Here is an 18,786-nt window from a genome sequence, read left to right on the forward strand (position 1 = left end):
CAGCAAATGTTTCCTTACTCTGTATTCTTTATATAATAAAAAAATCTGCAAGCCAGGATTACAGTCTGTTAATAACACACAAAAAGCAGAGCCTGCAGACTTTTCTATAATTGCTACGTTTGTGCTATTGTGCTAAGGAACATGATCAGATAAAGATTTAGAGACATGTACATTTGGAAGGTTTTCAACTGGGCAGATGTGTGTGTATATGTGTTAGATATGTGTTTGTATTAGGACTTCCTATTTCCTCCTATGAACTAACTGGAAATAAACTTAATCAACCCCACCGCCATTCCATACTTGACCATATTTGCCAATGAGAATATGAAAGGTCTAAATGGAAAATGTCCTTGCTCAGTGGCTGAAAGCTGTCCCAGTTTTCTGAGTACAGATATGGTGGGGTGGGGGGAGACCCTTGTTCCCCAGCCATGCATTTCTGGGAATTGTGGCAGCCAGTGGGAATGTGACCAGTATAACACAGGACATTATAATGACAGTCTATAGATGAGATACGTAAACCCACATCTTTGAACACGACACATTCCCTTAATGTTATCCACAATGATTTCTTTCTCCCCATTGATTTTTCTTCTGTGGATTCATACCGGCATACAATTTCCATATGTGCTTCAATGTCCTGCCCAAGTGACCATTTGGATCCAGGCGGGGGAGAGCTTGACTACTGGGCCCGAGTGGAGGATGCGACTCACAGCTGAGGAAATAGGTGCTTTCCAAGATAAATTACTGGACAGTGGTCAAGAGTGGGAATGTTGGCTGATTCTCCTACTCCCACTCACAAGCCTGCAGCGTCTGGAGCCAACTTTAAGCGTCCTTTTAATCACCCTGGCTGAGATCAGAAATTTGGAGAAGTCCAGAGATTGGTTTCAATGTATGACTCAGCCAGCACTGAAAATGTATTGGAGTTGATAAACACAACTACAGGACTTTGCCAGCAACTTTGCAACAACATAATTCCTCCAATTGCTTTAATTACAGGAAATCCTATCTAATAGTGCCTGGGGAACAGACTGTATCTTTATTTGAAAGTTTCTGAAGTATTATCTTGTAAAAACAAAATGGATTTACTAAGGAACATCCTTTGCGCAGTGACACAGTCATAAAAGGAGCAGATGGTATTTTATCGCCAGACCATAAGATTTTGGAGAGCATCCCAAAATTATTGAAAATCCACTGCATGTTCTGTCCCTACACAATGAGAATTTATTTCTGCTCTCTTTTCTTAGCTGCAGAGTGAAGTGGAGAAACCGCTATTATCATTTCGAGAAAACTTCAAGAAGGATATGAAGAAGTTTGACCATCATATAGCTGATCTCCGCAAACAACTAAGTGCTCGCTATGTTGCCGTGGAGAAGGTATGAGATACTTCGGAAGAAAGGCAAAACCTTACCGTTTCCAAAGATATTTAATTCTTAACTTAAGAGTTACATAATGAAGAGTATTTCTCCTCTTTTATTTTCAGTGATTTCATTATTAGCCCTGAAATTCCTTGAGAGTTCTACCAGCCTGTGTCGTAACTCCAGCAAAAGATGAATTGAATTTCCCCACAAGAGGTGCTTTAGAGCAATCTTCAAAGTGCAGTTCTTGTTGTAATGTAGGGAAAATAACAACCAGTTTGCGCACAGCAAGGTCCCACAAACATAATGTGATAATGATCATTTATATTTGGGGTTTGATTGAGGGATAAATATTGTACAGGACACCAGGAAAACCCTACTGAAATTGTTTTTTTTTTCATTCATGGGATGTGGGCTTTGCTGGCTAGGCCAGCATTTTTATTGCTCATCTCCGGTCGCCCTTGACAATGTGGTGGTGAGCTGCCTTCTTGAACCGCTTGTGCTGTGCCAGTGAAGCCCACATCACATGAATGAATAAAAATAAAGGATCATTATGTCTACCTGAGAGATGTCTTGATTTAACGTCTCTTCTGATAGATGGTCTATCTGATCGTGCAGTCGTCCTCAGCACTTCACTCAAATGGAAGCCGAGAATTTGTGCTCAAATCTCTGGTTTAGGACTTGAGCCCACAACCTGCTAACCAAGAGGTGAGAGTGCTACCTACCCACTGAATCATGGCTGACATGCCTATTTCCAGCCATTTTATGCCATTTCCTTGGAGGTTCCCACTGATTTCCTTTCGAGGTATGATAAGGAACAGCTTGTAATTCCAGGGTTTTTGGACCTTTTTCTTTCCCAACACCAAAAATTAACTACAAAGTCAGTGGAAATAAAAATCAGGAGAGATGTAAATCAGACTGCTGGTTTGCCATTGCTTATTCTACGCTATTGTATAATGTCAAAATCTCCCAATTGATTTTAATCAGCTGTAAAACGACTTTTGAGTCCCTTATATCAGCAGATTAAAATATAGGTAGGTTCCCTCAACCATATCTGAAAGTTTGATGATAAACCCATTCCAGTTACTGGGCAAGCAACACAACAAAAAATATGAACTACAAAGCAAACCTCAATCAAGCACCATAGCCTGTCAACTGACGGAGATGCTTGCTGAGGTCTTGGTCAAATTCTGTCACATCTAACGATCCAAGGAATTGAAATAAAGCATCTCATAGTTAGTCATCAGCAGCATGTCAAAAATGGTGGAGAAATCTTTGTCTCTACATTGGAATGCCAGTTCATCCAGGAGCTAATGGTAAATCACTGAGATTGCTCGGAGCTTGTCCAATGATCAGATAAACTTATTTTCAACATACCACAGGGAGATGCTCTACATTTCATTCCAGGCAGCTGTCTCTCTAATACTTGGCGTTACTGGGGATTGCTGCATGGCCATTTTAGATAAAGCTGCCCATTGTTAGATGACAAATTAGCAGTTACATTATTATTGGATGAATCTTGGGTTAATCCTGCCAGAATAATGTTAATGAAGTTAGGATAAACAAAAATAAAGATCCTTCCTGTCAGATTAAAAAGTTAATAAAATTGGCCATGCAAATGTTTTCTGTATAGTCAGCAGTTCAGAAAACTGCTGCACATCAAATCACATAAGTGAGCTCCTCCACTTTCCTCCCCTTCTCTTCTCTCTGCGCTCACTCAAGTTGTTACTAATCAACAGATGTGAGCTCTGTGAATGGTTAGTCTTTGCATCAACCTGACCATATCTTCAGCTAACATTTACATATGGGTGTATTTTGACTTTGTGCGATAATGTAGATCATGACAGTCAGGGAGGTACGTAAATGGGCAGACAACTTGTTTTCACCTGTTGTACACTATCACACAACGTTAAGATTTACTCCATAGGTTGCCAATCATGAATTGGCCATGAGTTGCTCTTCGTGTTTTTTTTAATTCACCTGGCTAGTTTAGGGGCATTGAGAGCAGTTGTGGTGTCCTTAAATTTGATTTGAGGTTAACTTATCTGGGACAGATTTGACTTGGGTTCTCCTGGTCTGTGTGGCTCAAAACCATGATCGATGATGCATTTTCCAAAGGAGGGTCTGGCAGAGCCATATGTGTGGAACAGGAGGAGGCCATTTTGCCCCTCTAACCTGTTCAGCCATTCAGTGGGATCATGGCTGATCTGTGACCTAGCTCCATACACCCAACTTTGCCCCATATAATCCTTTTAGTATCTTTGGCTAACAAAAATCTATTAATCTCAGATTTAAAATTAACAATTGACCTCGCATCAACTGCTTTTTGCAGAAGAGTTCCAAACTTCTAATGTGCTTTGTGTTTAGAAGTGTTTGCTAACTTCACTCCTGAAATGCTTACCTCTAATTTTCATGCTTTATCTCCTGGTCCTAGATTCCTCAACCAGTGGAAGTAGTTTTGTCCCTGTCTACCCTATCAGTTCTCTTTTGATATCTTGAAAATATTGATCAGATCACTCCTCAATCTACTAAATTCCAGGGCATACACCCTAATTTGTGCAATCTCACCTCTTAATTTAGCCCTTGAAATCAAGGTATCCTTCTGGTAAATTTATGCTGCACTCCCTCCAAAGCCAATATATCCTTCTTAAAGGTGTGGTGCTCAGAGCTGTTCTTCAAGTGTGGCCTAACTAGGGCTTTGTATAGCTGAAGCATGGCCTCTTGTATTCTAGTCATCTAGATACAAAGGCCAGTGTTCTACTGACCTTTATGATTATTTTCTATACCCATTCTTGACATTTTAATGACCTAGGCATCTTAACATTTTTGGACCTAGCCATTTTGAGAGTACTCCAATCATTTTTCGGTCAAAAGTCATACTTGTCTACATTGAAACCCATCTGACATAGTTTTACCCATTCACTTAATTTAATTAAAAGACATTTTAGGGGGCAATGCCTGTTTCCCAACAGTGAATGGGTCACATGCTTATCTCAACATGGTCACTTGGAGAAGGTGAGCGTACAGCAGGAAATTATTGAAGACTAATGTTGACAGCGCTGTAAAGGTTCCAGCAGACAAGCTTGAGGTTAGCCATACTCAGGTGTGTGCGCTGACAGGAGCAACTCCTTCGGGCTAAACCAAGCGATTTTGTGTGGGGACAACAACTTGGTGCTAAATTGTTTAAGTTCCTTAGATACACCTGAGGGGCACGTTATCATGTCACCTGTGACATTACAGTTCCGTGGGGTCCACATATTCAGCAGCTGGCTGGACCACTGAAGCTGAGTTGCAGCACCCTCTAGCACAGCAGCCACAGTGACAGAGGAGGCAACTGCATGAGGAGCAGTGGTTGTAGCATTCTCCACAGTCACATGCAGCTGGACAGAATGGCCTCAGGATTGCACTTAGAAGCAGATGATACCCTGTCCACAGGCCAAGGGTCAGCTTCCTCAACCTCTCTGAATGACAGTGCCTCCAAAGGCTGTGCCTCTTGCGGGAGGCAGTGGCTGGCCTGTGCACCTGCTTGGAAGAAGCCCCACGGCCAATAGGAGAAGGTGGCCACCCATTGCCTGTGGTGGTCAAGGTGACCACAGGACTTGATTTCTAGGTGCTGTTCGTTCCAGGGCTCAACTGTTGACATCTGCAGCATTTCACAATCCAGGTCATGGATGCCATGTTTGCAAAGGTGTCTGACTAGGTTAATTTTGAGACAAATGCAGCCAGCCAAGTCAAGCCAAGAAGGCTGTCAGCTTTGCCTCCCTCACAGGATTTTCACAGGTCCAAGGTGTTGTAGACTGTACCATCGGAGCAGCCAGACTTTTTAAATTATTCGGAAGGGGATTCCACTTCTTCAGGGTGCAGCTGGTTTGCGATTAGTGTAGGGAGCGGCTGCGATACATTCATCCTTCAGCAGTCCTGGGTTCCTCAGCTCTCCTTTCTACCAGGCAGTCTCAGCGATTGGCTCTTGGAGGGTAAGAGATATCCCTTCAATAGCTGCTGTTCACACTAGGGATGAGCCCTCCACCCCACCCCACCACACCCACAGAGGCATGGGACAGGTACGAGAGGAACCATCTTACCACCAGGGCCACTACTGGTTTGCTCAAAATGAGGTTCTGCTCAAGACTGATCTGGGAGGTGCCCTTCCATACAGCCCGGCAAGGGTGTCTCAATAGTGGTGGTGTGCTGCACCCTGCACATGTTGGCACTTCAGAGTGGACTCAGAGCTGGAACTAGAGGTGGGGGAGAGCGCCAGGCATCTTCGGAGGGGGAGGAGGCACAGGAATTTTCTGAAGTGCCGTTGATGCCTGTGGCCTAAATGGCTGACAAGTCCGTGATGCCCAAATCCTCATGCTATAGCTAAGTATTATGCATGCAGCATTGCATTTACCTCAACAAAGCCCCTGAGGTGTACTGAAGCCCCCAGTACATAGCGCACCGCCACCCCCCACCCAACCCTTGGCAGCAGCAAGCCTGCTCTTTCTGAGCCTTACATGGCCATCGATGACTTTCAGGCCATTCACCAGCATATACATGTCCCAGCTCAATGTGGTGTGGAGCACCAATGATGATGAATATAAGATCACACATGCTGTCATTGAAATAAACATCATCCATGTGATAGTAACAGTGTGACAGGCACTCAATTGACTTCTTTGTGCAGCAAAGACTGTTTCCACATCCATTTGTTTTGTTAACTGGTGCTACCCCTGTGGCTTCAGCAGAGCTTAAGGCAGCTGCTTGCCCCCCTGCTCTCATATTTGAGACACCCTAAGGGATACCCTCTGGGCTGTGGAGCCTGTGAGGGCCCTGCCAAAAACTGCCCCGCCAGGGGCAGACTTGCACATGGGGGCAGCAGGCAGCGTGTGTGGCTCTGTCTGGGGGCAATGGCCATGAAGTGAGGGCACCTTCAGAAGATCTCCCACTGCCATCATCCCTTTCTCCCTCTTCCCTCCAAGGGCCCACCTGTACTTCCATACTATCCAAGAGCTGGAGAGCACTTGGCTGCATTTGAATATAGTGTTCAGCCAACATGGTGACTGTATGACCAATGCTTCTCAAGGTTGCTGCCATCAGATGGAGATCATTGATGAGTGCCTGCATCCACTGGTTGTCCTGGCACTTCTGATGATCTGACATTGGAGTTGTTGTGCGCTCAAATGCCTGAGACATCATAGCACTCATGCTGGAGATAGGGGAGACGGTGGCGTAGACTGGACTAGTAACCCAAAAGCCCAGGTTAATGCCCTGGAACACGGGTTTAAATCTTACCATGGCAGCTGGTGGAATTTAAATTCAGTTCAGAAATTCAACTATTTAATCCAAAAAAAAAATTATAATGAAGGCTAGTCTCAGTAATCATGACTGTGAAACCATTGTTGATTGTTGTGAAAACCCACCTGGTTCACTGAAGTCCTTTAGGGAAGGAAATCTGCTGTCCTTACCTGGTCTGGCCTCTGTGTGATTCCAGATCCACGTGGTTGACTCTTAACTGCCCTCAAAGGACAATTAGGGCAGGGTAACAAATGCCGGCATTCCCAGCGACGTCCACATCCCAAGTAAGAATAAAAACAAAGATGGACTCCTCCATCTTCAGTGCTAGGGGCCGCACTGCCTCTGGAAATTCTGACAGATGCCCAAACGTTTCCCTTTTCTGCTTCACAAGCAGACCTCCACCAAGGGCTTAGCACCTGTGCCCAGCCGAGCAAAGTTTGAGGGGTCCTCCGGTGGGATCCCTCCTCAGCTCTCTCTGCCCCCAGCACCTCCTCACATGTGAAGTGTTTCTCACCTTGTGCCGACATTTCTATCTGTGACACTGGAGTCACCGAGGCGAGTGTTTTGCACTGGTGAAGGGAGTGCATGAAGCATATGATGGGGCTTTCTCAAAGTGATGCCCCTCTTCTGATTGGGCTCCATTGCCTCCTCCCTTACCTCTGGAGTACAGTGCATCTGTGGGAAATGAAAGACATTTGTTAGTGCTGCACATGGGTGACAGAGCTCCAACTTGGCAATGTACAGATCATGACAGGTGAGGTACAGGCAACATTGGTTCAACATGCATGATAGTTAAGTGCCAGGTTTCAGTGTGATATCTAGTGCTTTCACCAGATTTGTGTCACCCCCATCTTTCCATCAGCAACCATCAGTACGGGTGCCATGTGGCCAATTGCCAGGGCATCTGTCTCTCTCGCCATCAGGATGACCATTTATGTAGCTCTACCGCCACCCACCCCATCCCACCTCTGCTTCTCTGGCTCTCCAGCAGTTTTGGGCTCTCCTGTGCATTGAAAAAAAGCTTTAGGACCGTGAGGAGTTAAGTGATTGCTGGGGATGGAAGCGAGGTATTTGCTGGGGGGTTTGTTCACGTGGAGGGGGAGTGTTTGTGAGATGGGGAGTAAGTGGGCACCAGGCTGGACACTCAAGGGGAAGCCTGTGGAGAAATGTATGTGTCTGATAGCAGAGAGTGAGGCACGAATGACTGCTGTCCAGGCAAAGCCTAAGGAGCTGAGGGATTTAGATGTCATGGGGTACTCACCTCACCAGACTTTAGGTGGTCATTGAAACGTTTATGACACTGGATCCAGGTCCTCCATACAACGCTATGACTGCTCACTACCTCTGCAATCTCAAGCCAAGCCTGTTTGGTGAGGCTGACTGGACAGAGGGCTTTTTGTGTGGCCCTGATTCCTTCCAGCATTACCTTCAGGGACGAGGTGTTGGGGGTGGGGGTCTTCCATCCATTTTCTTCCTCTTTTCTTCTCAATGAGAGGAATCACATCACACAGTATTCCTGCTGAGGGTGCTGCCAGAGCCCCTTTTAAGTGGAGATCCTTCAACACTGTTTCAGAACGGCTCCCTACCCTCACCCCTAACCCAGAGACAGGCTGCTCATTGGTTTTCTCTAGGAAAGAGCAGCTGTAGGCCTGTGATTCAGGAGATCGAGTTCGTGACCTGGAAGTGGACCTAGTGTTGCTCTGGAGACTGTGGCGGCAAGATTCTGCCTGTGGTCTGTAGTCATTGGGGAAACGTGCAGAGCCCATTCCAAGTGATGATTTGACAGGAAATCCCTGTATGACTCACATGTGACCAGTTAACAGCTAAAAATGTACAGATGTGAAATTTCATGGTGTGGGTGTGTGGGTCACTGCCTTGGCTCACCTGCATGTGGAGTTAAATCCAAACAATTCTAGCCCAGCTGCCAAATACAGAACATGTGCAATCCATTTGAACAGTGATCACTGCAGGATTTAGAGTCTTCATGATGTTTTTTTTTTAAAGGGCCCTGAAATACAAAGGCCTAGAAACTTGACTGCTCTTCAGATACTAAACAGCCTCCGAAGCTGCCAAGATGGTGGACAGGAAATGCAAGCACAGTTGTGGCTAGAAGTGCGCTGACAGCCATATTAGATAAGGTGGTTATGCTGCTGTCAAAAATGTCGCAAACATTTAAAGGTGGAAATAATTTAAGTTCGGCCCTTGCTTCTGACTTTCGCATGGTCTTGCGCTGAACTTGCACAGCACAACATAACATTAACCACCGGGAAAATCCTCTCGCTTGCCTGAATATGGAACAGGATCAACAGGAGCACTCCCGCTTTTAAGAACAAATGTGGGAATCTCTTTGCCACGATCCCACCACCCCCTTTCTGGCAATAGTGCTGCGACTGGTTGCCCCCTTCCCAACCCCCCACCCCCAACCTTAGCGACACGCTGCTCAGCGTGCTGCCCCTTATTCTCTGCTATGCATTCACTTTGTTGAAATGAGGCCTGAAGCTCAATCTTGACAGGGCCTCAGCCCTCAGCATTGAGATCCAGGGACCTTGCCATGCGCTAACTATGTGTCCAATAATCGTCACTCCCAAACTTCTAGGCCATTAATTCTTACGAGTTGCCCTCAGAGACCACTGAGAAATGGCTCTTTGTACTCGATTGTAACAACAGCAGAGTAGCAAATTTGTTTCAGCACTAACTTTCAAAATGAATGTGTATTTCATGTCATTTCAGTATGTTGCAATCTAAATTCAAACTGATTTACCACTTCCCAAATTGTGGCTAGAAGTGCACTGCCAGCCATATTAGATAAGGCGGTTATGCTGCTGTCAAGAATGTCGCAAACATTCAAAGGTGGAAATAATTGAAGTTAGGTCCCTGCTTCTGATTTTCACATGGTCCTGCACTGAACTTGCACAGCTTGGATTAGTACTTGGGACTATGATGTTATTGCTATTACAGAGACTTGGTTGAAGGATGGACAGGATTGGCAGATAAACGTTCCAGGATTTAGATGTTTCAGGCAGGATAGAGAGGGATGTAGAAGAGCTGGGGGAGTTGCACTGTTGGTTAAGGGGAATATCACAGCTGTACGACAGGAGGACACCTCAGTGGGCTCATGCAGCGAGGCAATATGGGTAGAGCTCCGGAATAGGAAGGGTGCAGTCACAATGTTGGGGGTTTACAATAGGCCTCCCAATTACCATTGGGAGATTGAGGAACAGTTATGTAGGCAGATTGTGGAAAGATGTAAAAGCAATAGGGTTGTTGTGGTGGGTGATTTTAACTTTCCCTATATTGACTGGGAATCACTTAGTGCTAGGGGTTTGGATGGTGCAGAATTTGTAAGGTGCATCCAGGAGGGCTTCCTGAGACAATATGTAGATAGTCCAACTAGGGAAGGGGCAATACTGGACCTGGTATTAGGGAATGAACCCAGCCAGGTGGTCGAAGTTTCAGTAGGAGAGCTTTTCGGGAGAAGTGACCATAGTTTCAAGGTACTGGTGGATAAGGATAACAGGAATCCTTGGGTTAAGGTGCTTAATTGGAGGAAGGCTAATTATAACAATATTAGGCAGGAACTGAGGAATCTAGACTGGAGGCGGATGTTTGAGGGCAAATCAACAACTGACATGTGGGGGGCTTTCAAACGTCAGTTGATAAGAATTCAGGACTGGCACGTTCCTGCTAGGATGAAAGATAAGCATGGCAAGTTTCGGAACCTTGGATAACGAGGGATATTGTGAGATTAGTCAAAAAGAAAAGGGAAACATTCGTAATGGCTAGAAGGCTGGGATCAGATGAAGCCCGTGGAGAATATAAAAAAAGTAGGAAGAAACTTAAGCAAGGAGTCAGGAGGGCTAAAAAGGGTCATGAAAAGTCACTGGCAACCAGGATTAAGGAAAATCCCAAGGTCTTTTATACATATGTAAAAATCAAGAGGGTAGCCAGGGAAAGGGTAGGCCCACTCAGGGACAGAGGTGGGAATGTGTGTGGAGCCAGAAGAAATGAGAGAGATTCTAAATGAATATTTCTCATCAGTATTCACCAAAGAGAAGGACTTAGCGGTCGATTTGTCTAGGGAAGAGTGTATAGATAGCCTGAATCATGTTGAGATCAAAAAAGAGGTGTTAGGCATCTTGAAGAATATTAAGGTGGACAAGTCCCCAGGGCCAGATGGGATCTACCCCAGAGTCCTGAGGGAGGCAAGGGAGGAGATTGCTGGGGCCTCGACAGAAATCTTTGTATCCTCACTGACAACGGGTGAGGTCCCAGAGGACTGGAAAATGGCCAATGTTGTTCCATTGTTTAAGAAGGGTAGCAGGGATAATCCAGGAAATTACAGGCCGGTGAGCCTTACGTCAGTGGTAGGGAAATTATTAAAGATTATTTGTGACAGGATTTACTACCATTTGGAAGCAAATGGGTGTATTAGTGAGAGGCAGCATGGTTTTGTGAAGGGGTGGTCGTGTCTCACTAACTTGATCGAGTTTTTCAAGGAAGTGACAAAGATGATCGACGATGGAAGGGCAGTGGATGTTATATACATGGATTTCAGTAAGGCCTTTGACAAGGTCCCTCATGGCAGACTGGTACAGAAGGTGAAGTCGCATGGGATCAGAGGTGAGCTGGCAAGATGGATACAGAATTGTCTTGGTCATAGAAGACAGAGGGTAGCAATGGAAGGCTGCTTTTCTGAATGGAGAGCTGTGACTAGTGGAGTTCCGCAGGGATCAGTGCTGGGACCTTTGCTGTTTGCAGTATACATAAATGATTTGGAGGAAAATGTAACTGGGCTAATTGGTAAGTTTGCAGATGTCATCCAACAGAGGGCGCTGGTGAGAAGTGACTGAAGCATTCTGGGAGAAGTCACCGCAACTCAGGAGGGAATTGAGGAGAAGGACTTTTGGCCATTACCAAGGAGAAGGTGCTAGGAAAACTGAAAGGTCTGAAGGTGGATAAATCACCTGGACCAGATGGATTACACCCCAGAGTTCTGAAGGAGATAGCTGAAGAGATAGTGGAGGCGTTAGTGGTGATCTTCCAGGAATCACTGAAGTCAGGGAGGGTCCCAGAGGACTGGAAAATCGCTAATGTAACCCCTCCCCTGTTTAAGAAGGGAGTGAGGCAAAAGACGGGAAATTACAGGCCGATTAGCCTGACCTCGGTTGTTGGTAAGATTTTAGAGTCCATTATTAAGGATGAGATTTCAGAATACTTGGAAGTGCATGGTAAAATAGGGCAAAGTCAGCATGGTTTCATCAAGGGGAGGTCATGCCTGACAAATCTGTTAGAATTCTTTGAGGAGGTAATGAGTAGGTTAGACAAAGGAGAGCCAATGGATGTTATTTACTTGGACTTCCAGAAGGCCTTTGACAAGGTGCCGCACAGGAGGCTGCTCAGTAAGATAAGAGCCCATGGTGTTCGAGGCAGTCTGGCAGGAGGCAGAGAGTGGGGATAGGGGGGTCCTTCTCAGGATAGAGGCTGGTGACTAGTGGAGTTCCGCAGGGGTCAGTGTTGAGACCATAACTTTTCACTTTATACATTAATGATCTAGATGAAGGAACTGAGGGCATCCTGGCTAAGTTTGCAGATGATACAAAGATAGGTGGAGGGACAGGTAGTATTGAGGAGGCGGGGAGGCTGCAGAAGGATTTGGACAGGTTAGGAGAATGGGCAAAGAAGTGGCAGATGGATACAACGTGGGGAAGTGTGAGGTCATGCACTTTGGTAGGAAGAATAGAAGCATAGATTATTTTCTAAATGGGGATAGAATTCATAAATCTGGAGTGCAAAGGGACTTGGGAGTCCTAGTCTAGGATTCTCTTAAGGTTAACTTGCAGGTTGAGTTGGTAGTTAGGAAGGCAAATGCAATGTTGGCATTTATTTCGAGAGGACTAGAATATAAAAGCAAGGATGTGCTGTTGAGGCTTTATAAGGCTCTGGTCAGACCACATTTAGAATATTGTGAGCAATTTTGGACCTTGTATCTCAGGAAGGATGTTCTGGCCCTGGAGAGGGTCCACAGGAGGTTCATGAGAACCATCCCAGCAATGAAAGGCTTAACATATGAGGAACGTTTGAGGACTCTGGGTCTATACACGATGGGAGTTTAGAAGGATGAGGGAGGATCTGATTGAAATTTACAGAACACTGAAAGGCCTGGATAGAGTGGTCATGGGGAAGATGTTTCCATTAGTAGGAGAGACTAGGACCCGAGGGCACAGCCTCAGAGTAAAGGGAAAACCTTTTAGAACAGAGATGAGAAGAAACTTCTTTAGCCAGAGAGTCGTGAATCTATGGAATTCATTGCCACAGAAGACTGTGGAGGCCAGGTCATTGAGTGTATTTAAGACCGAGATAGATAGGTTCTTGATTGGTAAGGGGATCAAAGGTTACGGGGAGAAGGCGGGAGAATGGGGTTGAGAAATGTATCAGCCATGATTGAGTGGCGGAGCAGACACGATGGGCCGATTGGCCTAATTTGTGCTCTTTTGTCTTATGGTCTTATGGACACTAAGATTGGAGGAGCTGCAGATAGTGAAGAGGATTGTCAAAGAATACAACGGGATATAGATCGGTTCGAGACTTGGGTGAAGAAATGGCAGATGGAGTTTAATCCGGACAAATGCGAGGTAATGCATTTTGGAAGGTCTAAAACAGGCAGGAATTATACAGTAAATGGCAAAACCCTTAAGTGCATCGATGGGCAGAGGGATCTGGGTGTACAGGTCCACAGGTCACTGAAAGTGGCAACGCAGGTGGATAAGGTAGTCAGGAAGGCATATGGCATGCTTGCCTTCATTGGCAGGGGTATTGAGTATAAAAGCTGGGAAGTCATGCTGCAGCTATATAGAACCTTGGTTAGGCCACACTTGGAATATTGCGTGCAATTCTGGTCGCCACATTACCAGAAGGATATGGAGGCGTTGGAGAGGGTGCAGAGGAGGTTTACCAGGATGCTGCCTGGTCTGGAGGTTATTAGCTATGAGGAGAGGTTGGATAAACTCGGATTGTTCTCACTAGACCGACGGAGATTGATAGAAGTTTACAAAATTATGAGTGGCATGGACAAAGTAGATAGTCAGAAGCTTTTTCCCAGGGTGGAAGAGTCAATTACTAGGGGACATAGATTTAAGGTAAGAGGAGAAGACTATAGAGGAGATGTGTGGGGCAAGTTTTTTATGCAGAGGGTAGTGAGTGTCTGGAATTTGCTGCCAGAGGAGGTGGTGGAAGCAGGTACGATAGTGGTGTTTAAGAGGCAGCTTGACAAATACATGAATAGGATGGGAACAGAGGGATACGGACCCCGGAAGTGCAAAATGTTTTAGTTGACGGACAATATGATAGGCGCAGGCTTGGAAGGCCGAAGGGCCTGTTCCTGTGCTGTACTTTTCTTTGTTCTTTGTTCAAATCTTGTTGGGCGATGCATCTCTTGTGCCCATAACCATGGCTCACCGATTTGCTGTGAGGCCTGTACAAATGTCGCTCTCTGGAAGTTGCATGAGAATGACCTGGCCCCTCAACAGCAGCACAACAGAGCTCAGGAACTTGGAGATACCGAACCTGGGATCCACTCCAGTAGGGCTGTGCATTGGTGCTTCAATATACTGTAACAGTTATCAACCTTCAGATAAATCTTCAGTCAAGTTTGCAAACTATTTTGTTTTGTTCAGTTAATGTAAGTAATTGCAATCACTGTAAATGCAATTAATGGTCACTGCCGTTTCAAAGGATTGAGGCTTCTGTTAAAGGAAGAACCTCAATTTTTCACGCACAAGTTTTGCTGATCATCCAGTGTATATGGTCCTTTGCTGATCGCAATAGCCACATCTGTTGCCTCAAATATTAGATGGAGTACCAAAAGCTCTCATACCATGCTTGCAATTTTGTTATCATGTTGTTCTGTTCCTCAACCACTCTTCTATCTCCAGCAGCAGCTTCAGTCATTGGGCACCTGCATGCTAAAGCTCTCTTCCCTACAATCACCAGTCCTTGTTAGTGGTTCCCTCCAAATGTAACCTATTTAATTGTGCATTGGGTCCAACTTCTTGTTCGGTGTCCACTGCTTGTGCTGTAAAGCATTTGGTGGGTTAAGTTTTGCGTCAGGCATTGTATAAATGTAAGCTGTGTTATTTAGATGGATCTCAAGAAGGAAGGGCTAACTTCTCATTGGATCTGTGATAACTGATGCCACTCTTTCTGTAGGCTCGAAAAGCTCTGGCGGAAAGGCAGAAAGATCTGGAATTCAAAACTCAGCAACTGGAGAATAAATCCACTTACAAAACAGAGGAAGACATCAAAAAAGCCAGGCGGAAATCAACACAAGCAGGTGGGGTAGCACACTGTGTTTGGCATTTTTAATAGGTGAGGTGATATGATGGGTCTAAGCCACGTCTCTCCTTTGTTCTATTATTCGCTCCTCATTTTATTACCAACTTCCATTGCCTTGGCTTGCTGCCTGATGTTTATTGGAAGAAAAGGATCTCCAATCCCGTGATTTCCTTTCCTTTCTCTTACATTGGTCAAAACACCTATACAATGCATTTCCCACCCAGTAATAGAAAGAGGTGACACTGATTGCACAAGTGCATGGAACAAAGATAGTTTTTTAAAGGGAAGAATAGTTTGGGTGGAGTACCTGTTGTTCAAAGCATTCTTCCCATTTTACATTTGAAAAAGATATATGCTTAAAGAATGATAGCTTTTTAATAAAAAGTCCTCTGACTGCCAGGTAAATTTACAGGGTCAGGTTTCTCTCATAGCTCACCCATTCATTATATCACTGATGATGAGCTTCCCTGATTGGCTACCTTTGGACGTTTGGGTGCTATGGCTTTGCTCCTATCTCCCAGATTTCCATGGGACTGAACTCCTGTCGAGCATTCTATCAGTTCTCAACTTGTATTCAAGAAGAGTGAAGGGTAAATACATTGAAGCATAAGGGCCACTAGCCTGTGTATGTGATTGTCTCCCTCTTGGATGTACAAGCTAAGGGTTTCCTACATAATCAAATCTTTTGTGTGTTGAATCACTTCTGGAAGTGACAAATTTGGCAATCAAGTCAAGTTTTTCCAAGGCTCCAAAGGTAGGCAGCTTGGGTTTTCTCTTTTTGCGCTGTAACTTTTCTATGGTTCTATTTTTTATGTCTTTAGAACAAAGCAACACACATAGAGTAAGAGGAAGGTTCTCCCCTTCAATCCCCACCAATCTCTCCCAGGCCAATTGTTTCTATGTTCTTGGTGAAAAATGTTATTAATGTGAAAAGAGAGCGGCTTTGCATAGATGAAATTGCAAATTCTCTACTTTCTCCCAGTGCAAAGATACAAAGCCAGCAGCAAATCTCTTCCAGTCTTGGTTAAAAGTTGCTACAATCCTGGCACAGCTAAACATTCCTATTAAATTAGTCATGTAGAGATTCCTATTACCCGAGGAGCCGCTGTGATGAATGAAACTGCTCTCGGATGTTCTCCCTAGGTCTTCACATCTTTTCAAGTATATCATTTGTCAATCTATTAAAAAGTGAAGGAAATTGAACAAAAAATACTCTCTCTTACACTTTTAAGCAGTAATGTTGAAATAAAGCAGCAAGTGAAGACCTTACACTATCCAGGCTGACACTTGACAGGTAGCTATTAGTTGGCACAGTGGAAATCGTTCATGTTTTGCATCTATCCATAGTATTATTTTGTCTTTTAAAACATTTGCCTCATTGAAATGATTGGTGACTTGACACGGCATGACATCTGCAGTCATGTACTTCAGTCCAACTCTGTCAGCACACCTCACCATGGTACTAATTCAGAGAATAACCTTAAATATATATTTTATGCTGCAGAAAACAAAAAAAAAACAGGAAGACAAACCAATTTTACAGGCTGGGTTTGCCAGCGGTAAGCATAAATGGTCACCTCTGGCAATACTGAATGCTGTTGCCTGCAGGCAGCCTGAACTCGATTCCCACCCATTTGAGAAACACCACTTTTATATTATTAGCTTTCCCTTAACTTCAGCCAGCTCCACAGCCAGAAACTTAAAAGTTATAAATGCGACATTTGCCTAGGTGCAATTGTAACTGCTTGTGTATTGCTTTCCACATCGGCTCCTATGCCTTTGGTTATCTAGGCCCCAAGCCCTGGAATTTCCTACCTAAACTCTCTGCCTCTTGATCCCTCCTTGTTTAACAAACTCCATAAAACCGACCCTTGACCAAGCTTTTGGTCGGCCATCCTGTCTCCTCACATGGCTTGGTATCAAATATTTTGCCTGATTATGATCTTGGGAAGTCTATTGGGATGTTTTACCTACAACGAATACATAATTACAAGTTATTACTTTTGCTGGTGTATGAAATTGAGTTATTTCAGCCTTTTTGTGGTTGTTCTGAAGTCCAAGTGCCCATGTAAACAGGGCTCAATCTCACCGAGCCCCAGAACCACCTTCAGTAGGGGCAACTTCACCACACCAACACGGCACAAGACTCCATGAAATGTCTTGTTGTTTGGCACACGATCTTGAGTGAAAAGGAGTTTTGCGCTAAAATTCATTGTCACTTTCATGCATATCACCAGGCAACAGAGGGGTTGCACAATAATCCGTGAAAGCAGCGCACTATCTGTGGTTAAAGCTTTGGCTTTTGTCAGAATGAATGTGGGAAGCTGTGAATTTTAAACATCTGTAGCTGCAAAGCAATCTCCCAATTTTTAAAAATTATTTTGCTTCCTTTCCATTTCCAATAATTGTATATTTAGCGAATTGACTTGGCCAATGTTTCTTCTTGGTGAAAATCTGCAGCTGTTGTGAATTACAATTGAAAGCAAAAAGTTCCCCTGTTGCTGTTTTGGAGTGAAATGCTGCAGTAACTGGGCTTTGTTCAGGCCAATGTAAATAAAGCAGTTGAGAATGCCCATTCTCTTCCTGGCTAACATTATATACGCTACACAGAGCGCATGCGTTTGACTGTAATCTAACACCGCCCCTGCATCTGCCTTAATGGGTCGATCTCCTGACAGGCAGTCATTAAAGTACAACTAACAACATATGGAGAAAGATAAAATCATGGACAAAAATAAGTACAAAAACGTGTGGTTAGATTTATTCTTTTGTCAGTTTGTTTACTGTTGCTTAACTTGTTCCCCCCCTTTATTTACAATAACAGTTTATATTAAAACTTTATGATTTTGAGAGCTATAATCTCCAATTTCTTATCCATTTGTAACTAAAAGGAACTTGGTTCATTCAAAAGTGCTAAACATGGAAAAATTATAATTTCTAAATGGAAATAATAATAAGGGAAGCAACATAAGAGCACGAGAAGGCCATTTGACCCCTTCAGCATGTTCCACCATTAAATTGTATCATGGCTGACCTGTATCTTAAATCCATTTACCCACCTGGGTTCTGTAACACTTAATAACCTTGCCTAACAAAACTGTATCAAACTTGTTTTCTTGAAATTTAAATTTGACACAGCCAGAACAGCTTTTAGGGGATGAAGTTCCAGAATTTCACTACCCCTTCTGTGAAAAAGGGCCTTCTGATATCGCCCCTGAGCAACTTAGCTTTAATTTTAAGGTAATGTCGACATGTCCTGGACTCCCCTACCAGAGGAAACAGTTATGCTCGATTCACCATATCCAATCCTTTAATCATCTTAATTACCTCAATTAGATCCCCTGCTAATCTTTTGTACTTATATTCCCTTAAGCCTAGCCTGTCTCATAGTTTAACCCTTTTAGTCACTGTCGCTGAGTCAGAATCCTGGAACTCCCTTCCTGCAACACTGTGGGTGTACCTATACCATGTTGACTGCAGCGGTTCAAGAAGGTGGCTCACCACCACCACCTCGAGTGCAATTAGGAATGGGCAATACATGCTGGCCTAGCCAGCGACGCCCGCATCCAGTGAATTGAAATAAAGATGTCCCTGTATTCTTCTGGTAAGTCTGTGCTGCACCACTTCCAAGACGAGTATATTTTTCCTGAGGTGTGGTGTCCAAAACTGACTGCAGTGCTGGGATCTAACCTGAGTTTTATGTAACTGTATTTAATCTCCATCCCTTTGTACTTGGCCCTCTCAACATAAAGCTTAACATCCCATTAGCCATTTTAATTATTTTTTGCACTTGCTTATATGATCTTGGTCAAGAGCAGTAACT

The 18,786-nt window shown here is 44.3% G+C and overlaps 1 protein-coding gene across 5 annotated transcripts in view; it reads left to right on the forward strand.

Moving 5' to 3' along the window:
* The window catches only part of gas7b (growth arrest-specific 7b), a 425,852-nt gene that overhangs the window by 377,223 nt on the left and 29,843 nt on the right, over positions 1-18,786 (forward strand). For all 5 annotated transcript variants that reach the window (XM_041216593.1, XM_041216594.1, XM_041216595.1 and 2 more), the window contains 2 exons: positions 1,245-1,373; positions 14,838-14,961. In XM_041216593.1, the coding sequence (XP_041072527.1) occupies positions 1,245-1,373; positions 14,838-14,961 (253 nt within the window). The remainder of the gene's footprint in view (positions 1-1,244; positions 1,374-14,837; positions 14,962-18,786) is intronic.

Source organism: Carcharodon carcharias, chromosome 22 (assembly GCF_017639515.1).
Source record: "Carcharodon carcharias isolate sCarCar2 chromosome 22, sCarCar2.pri, whole genome shotgun sequence".
Taxonomy (NCBI): Eukaryota; Metazoa; Chordata; class Chondrichthyes; order Lamniformes; family Lamnidae; genus Carcharodon; species Carcharodon carcharias.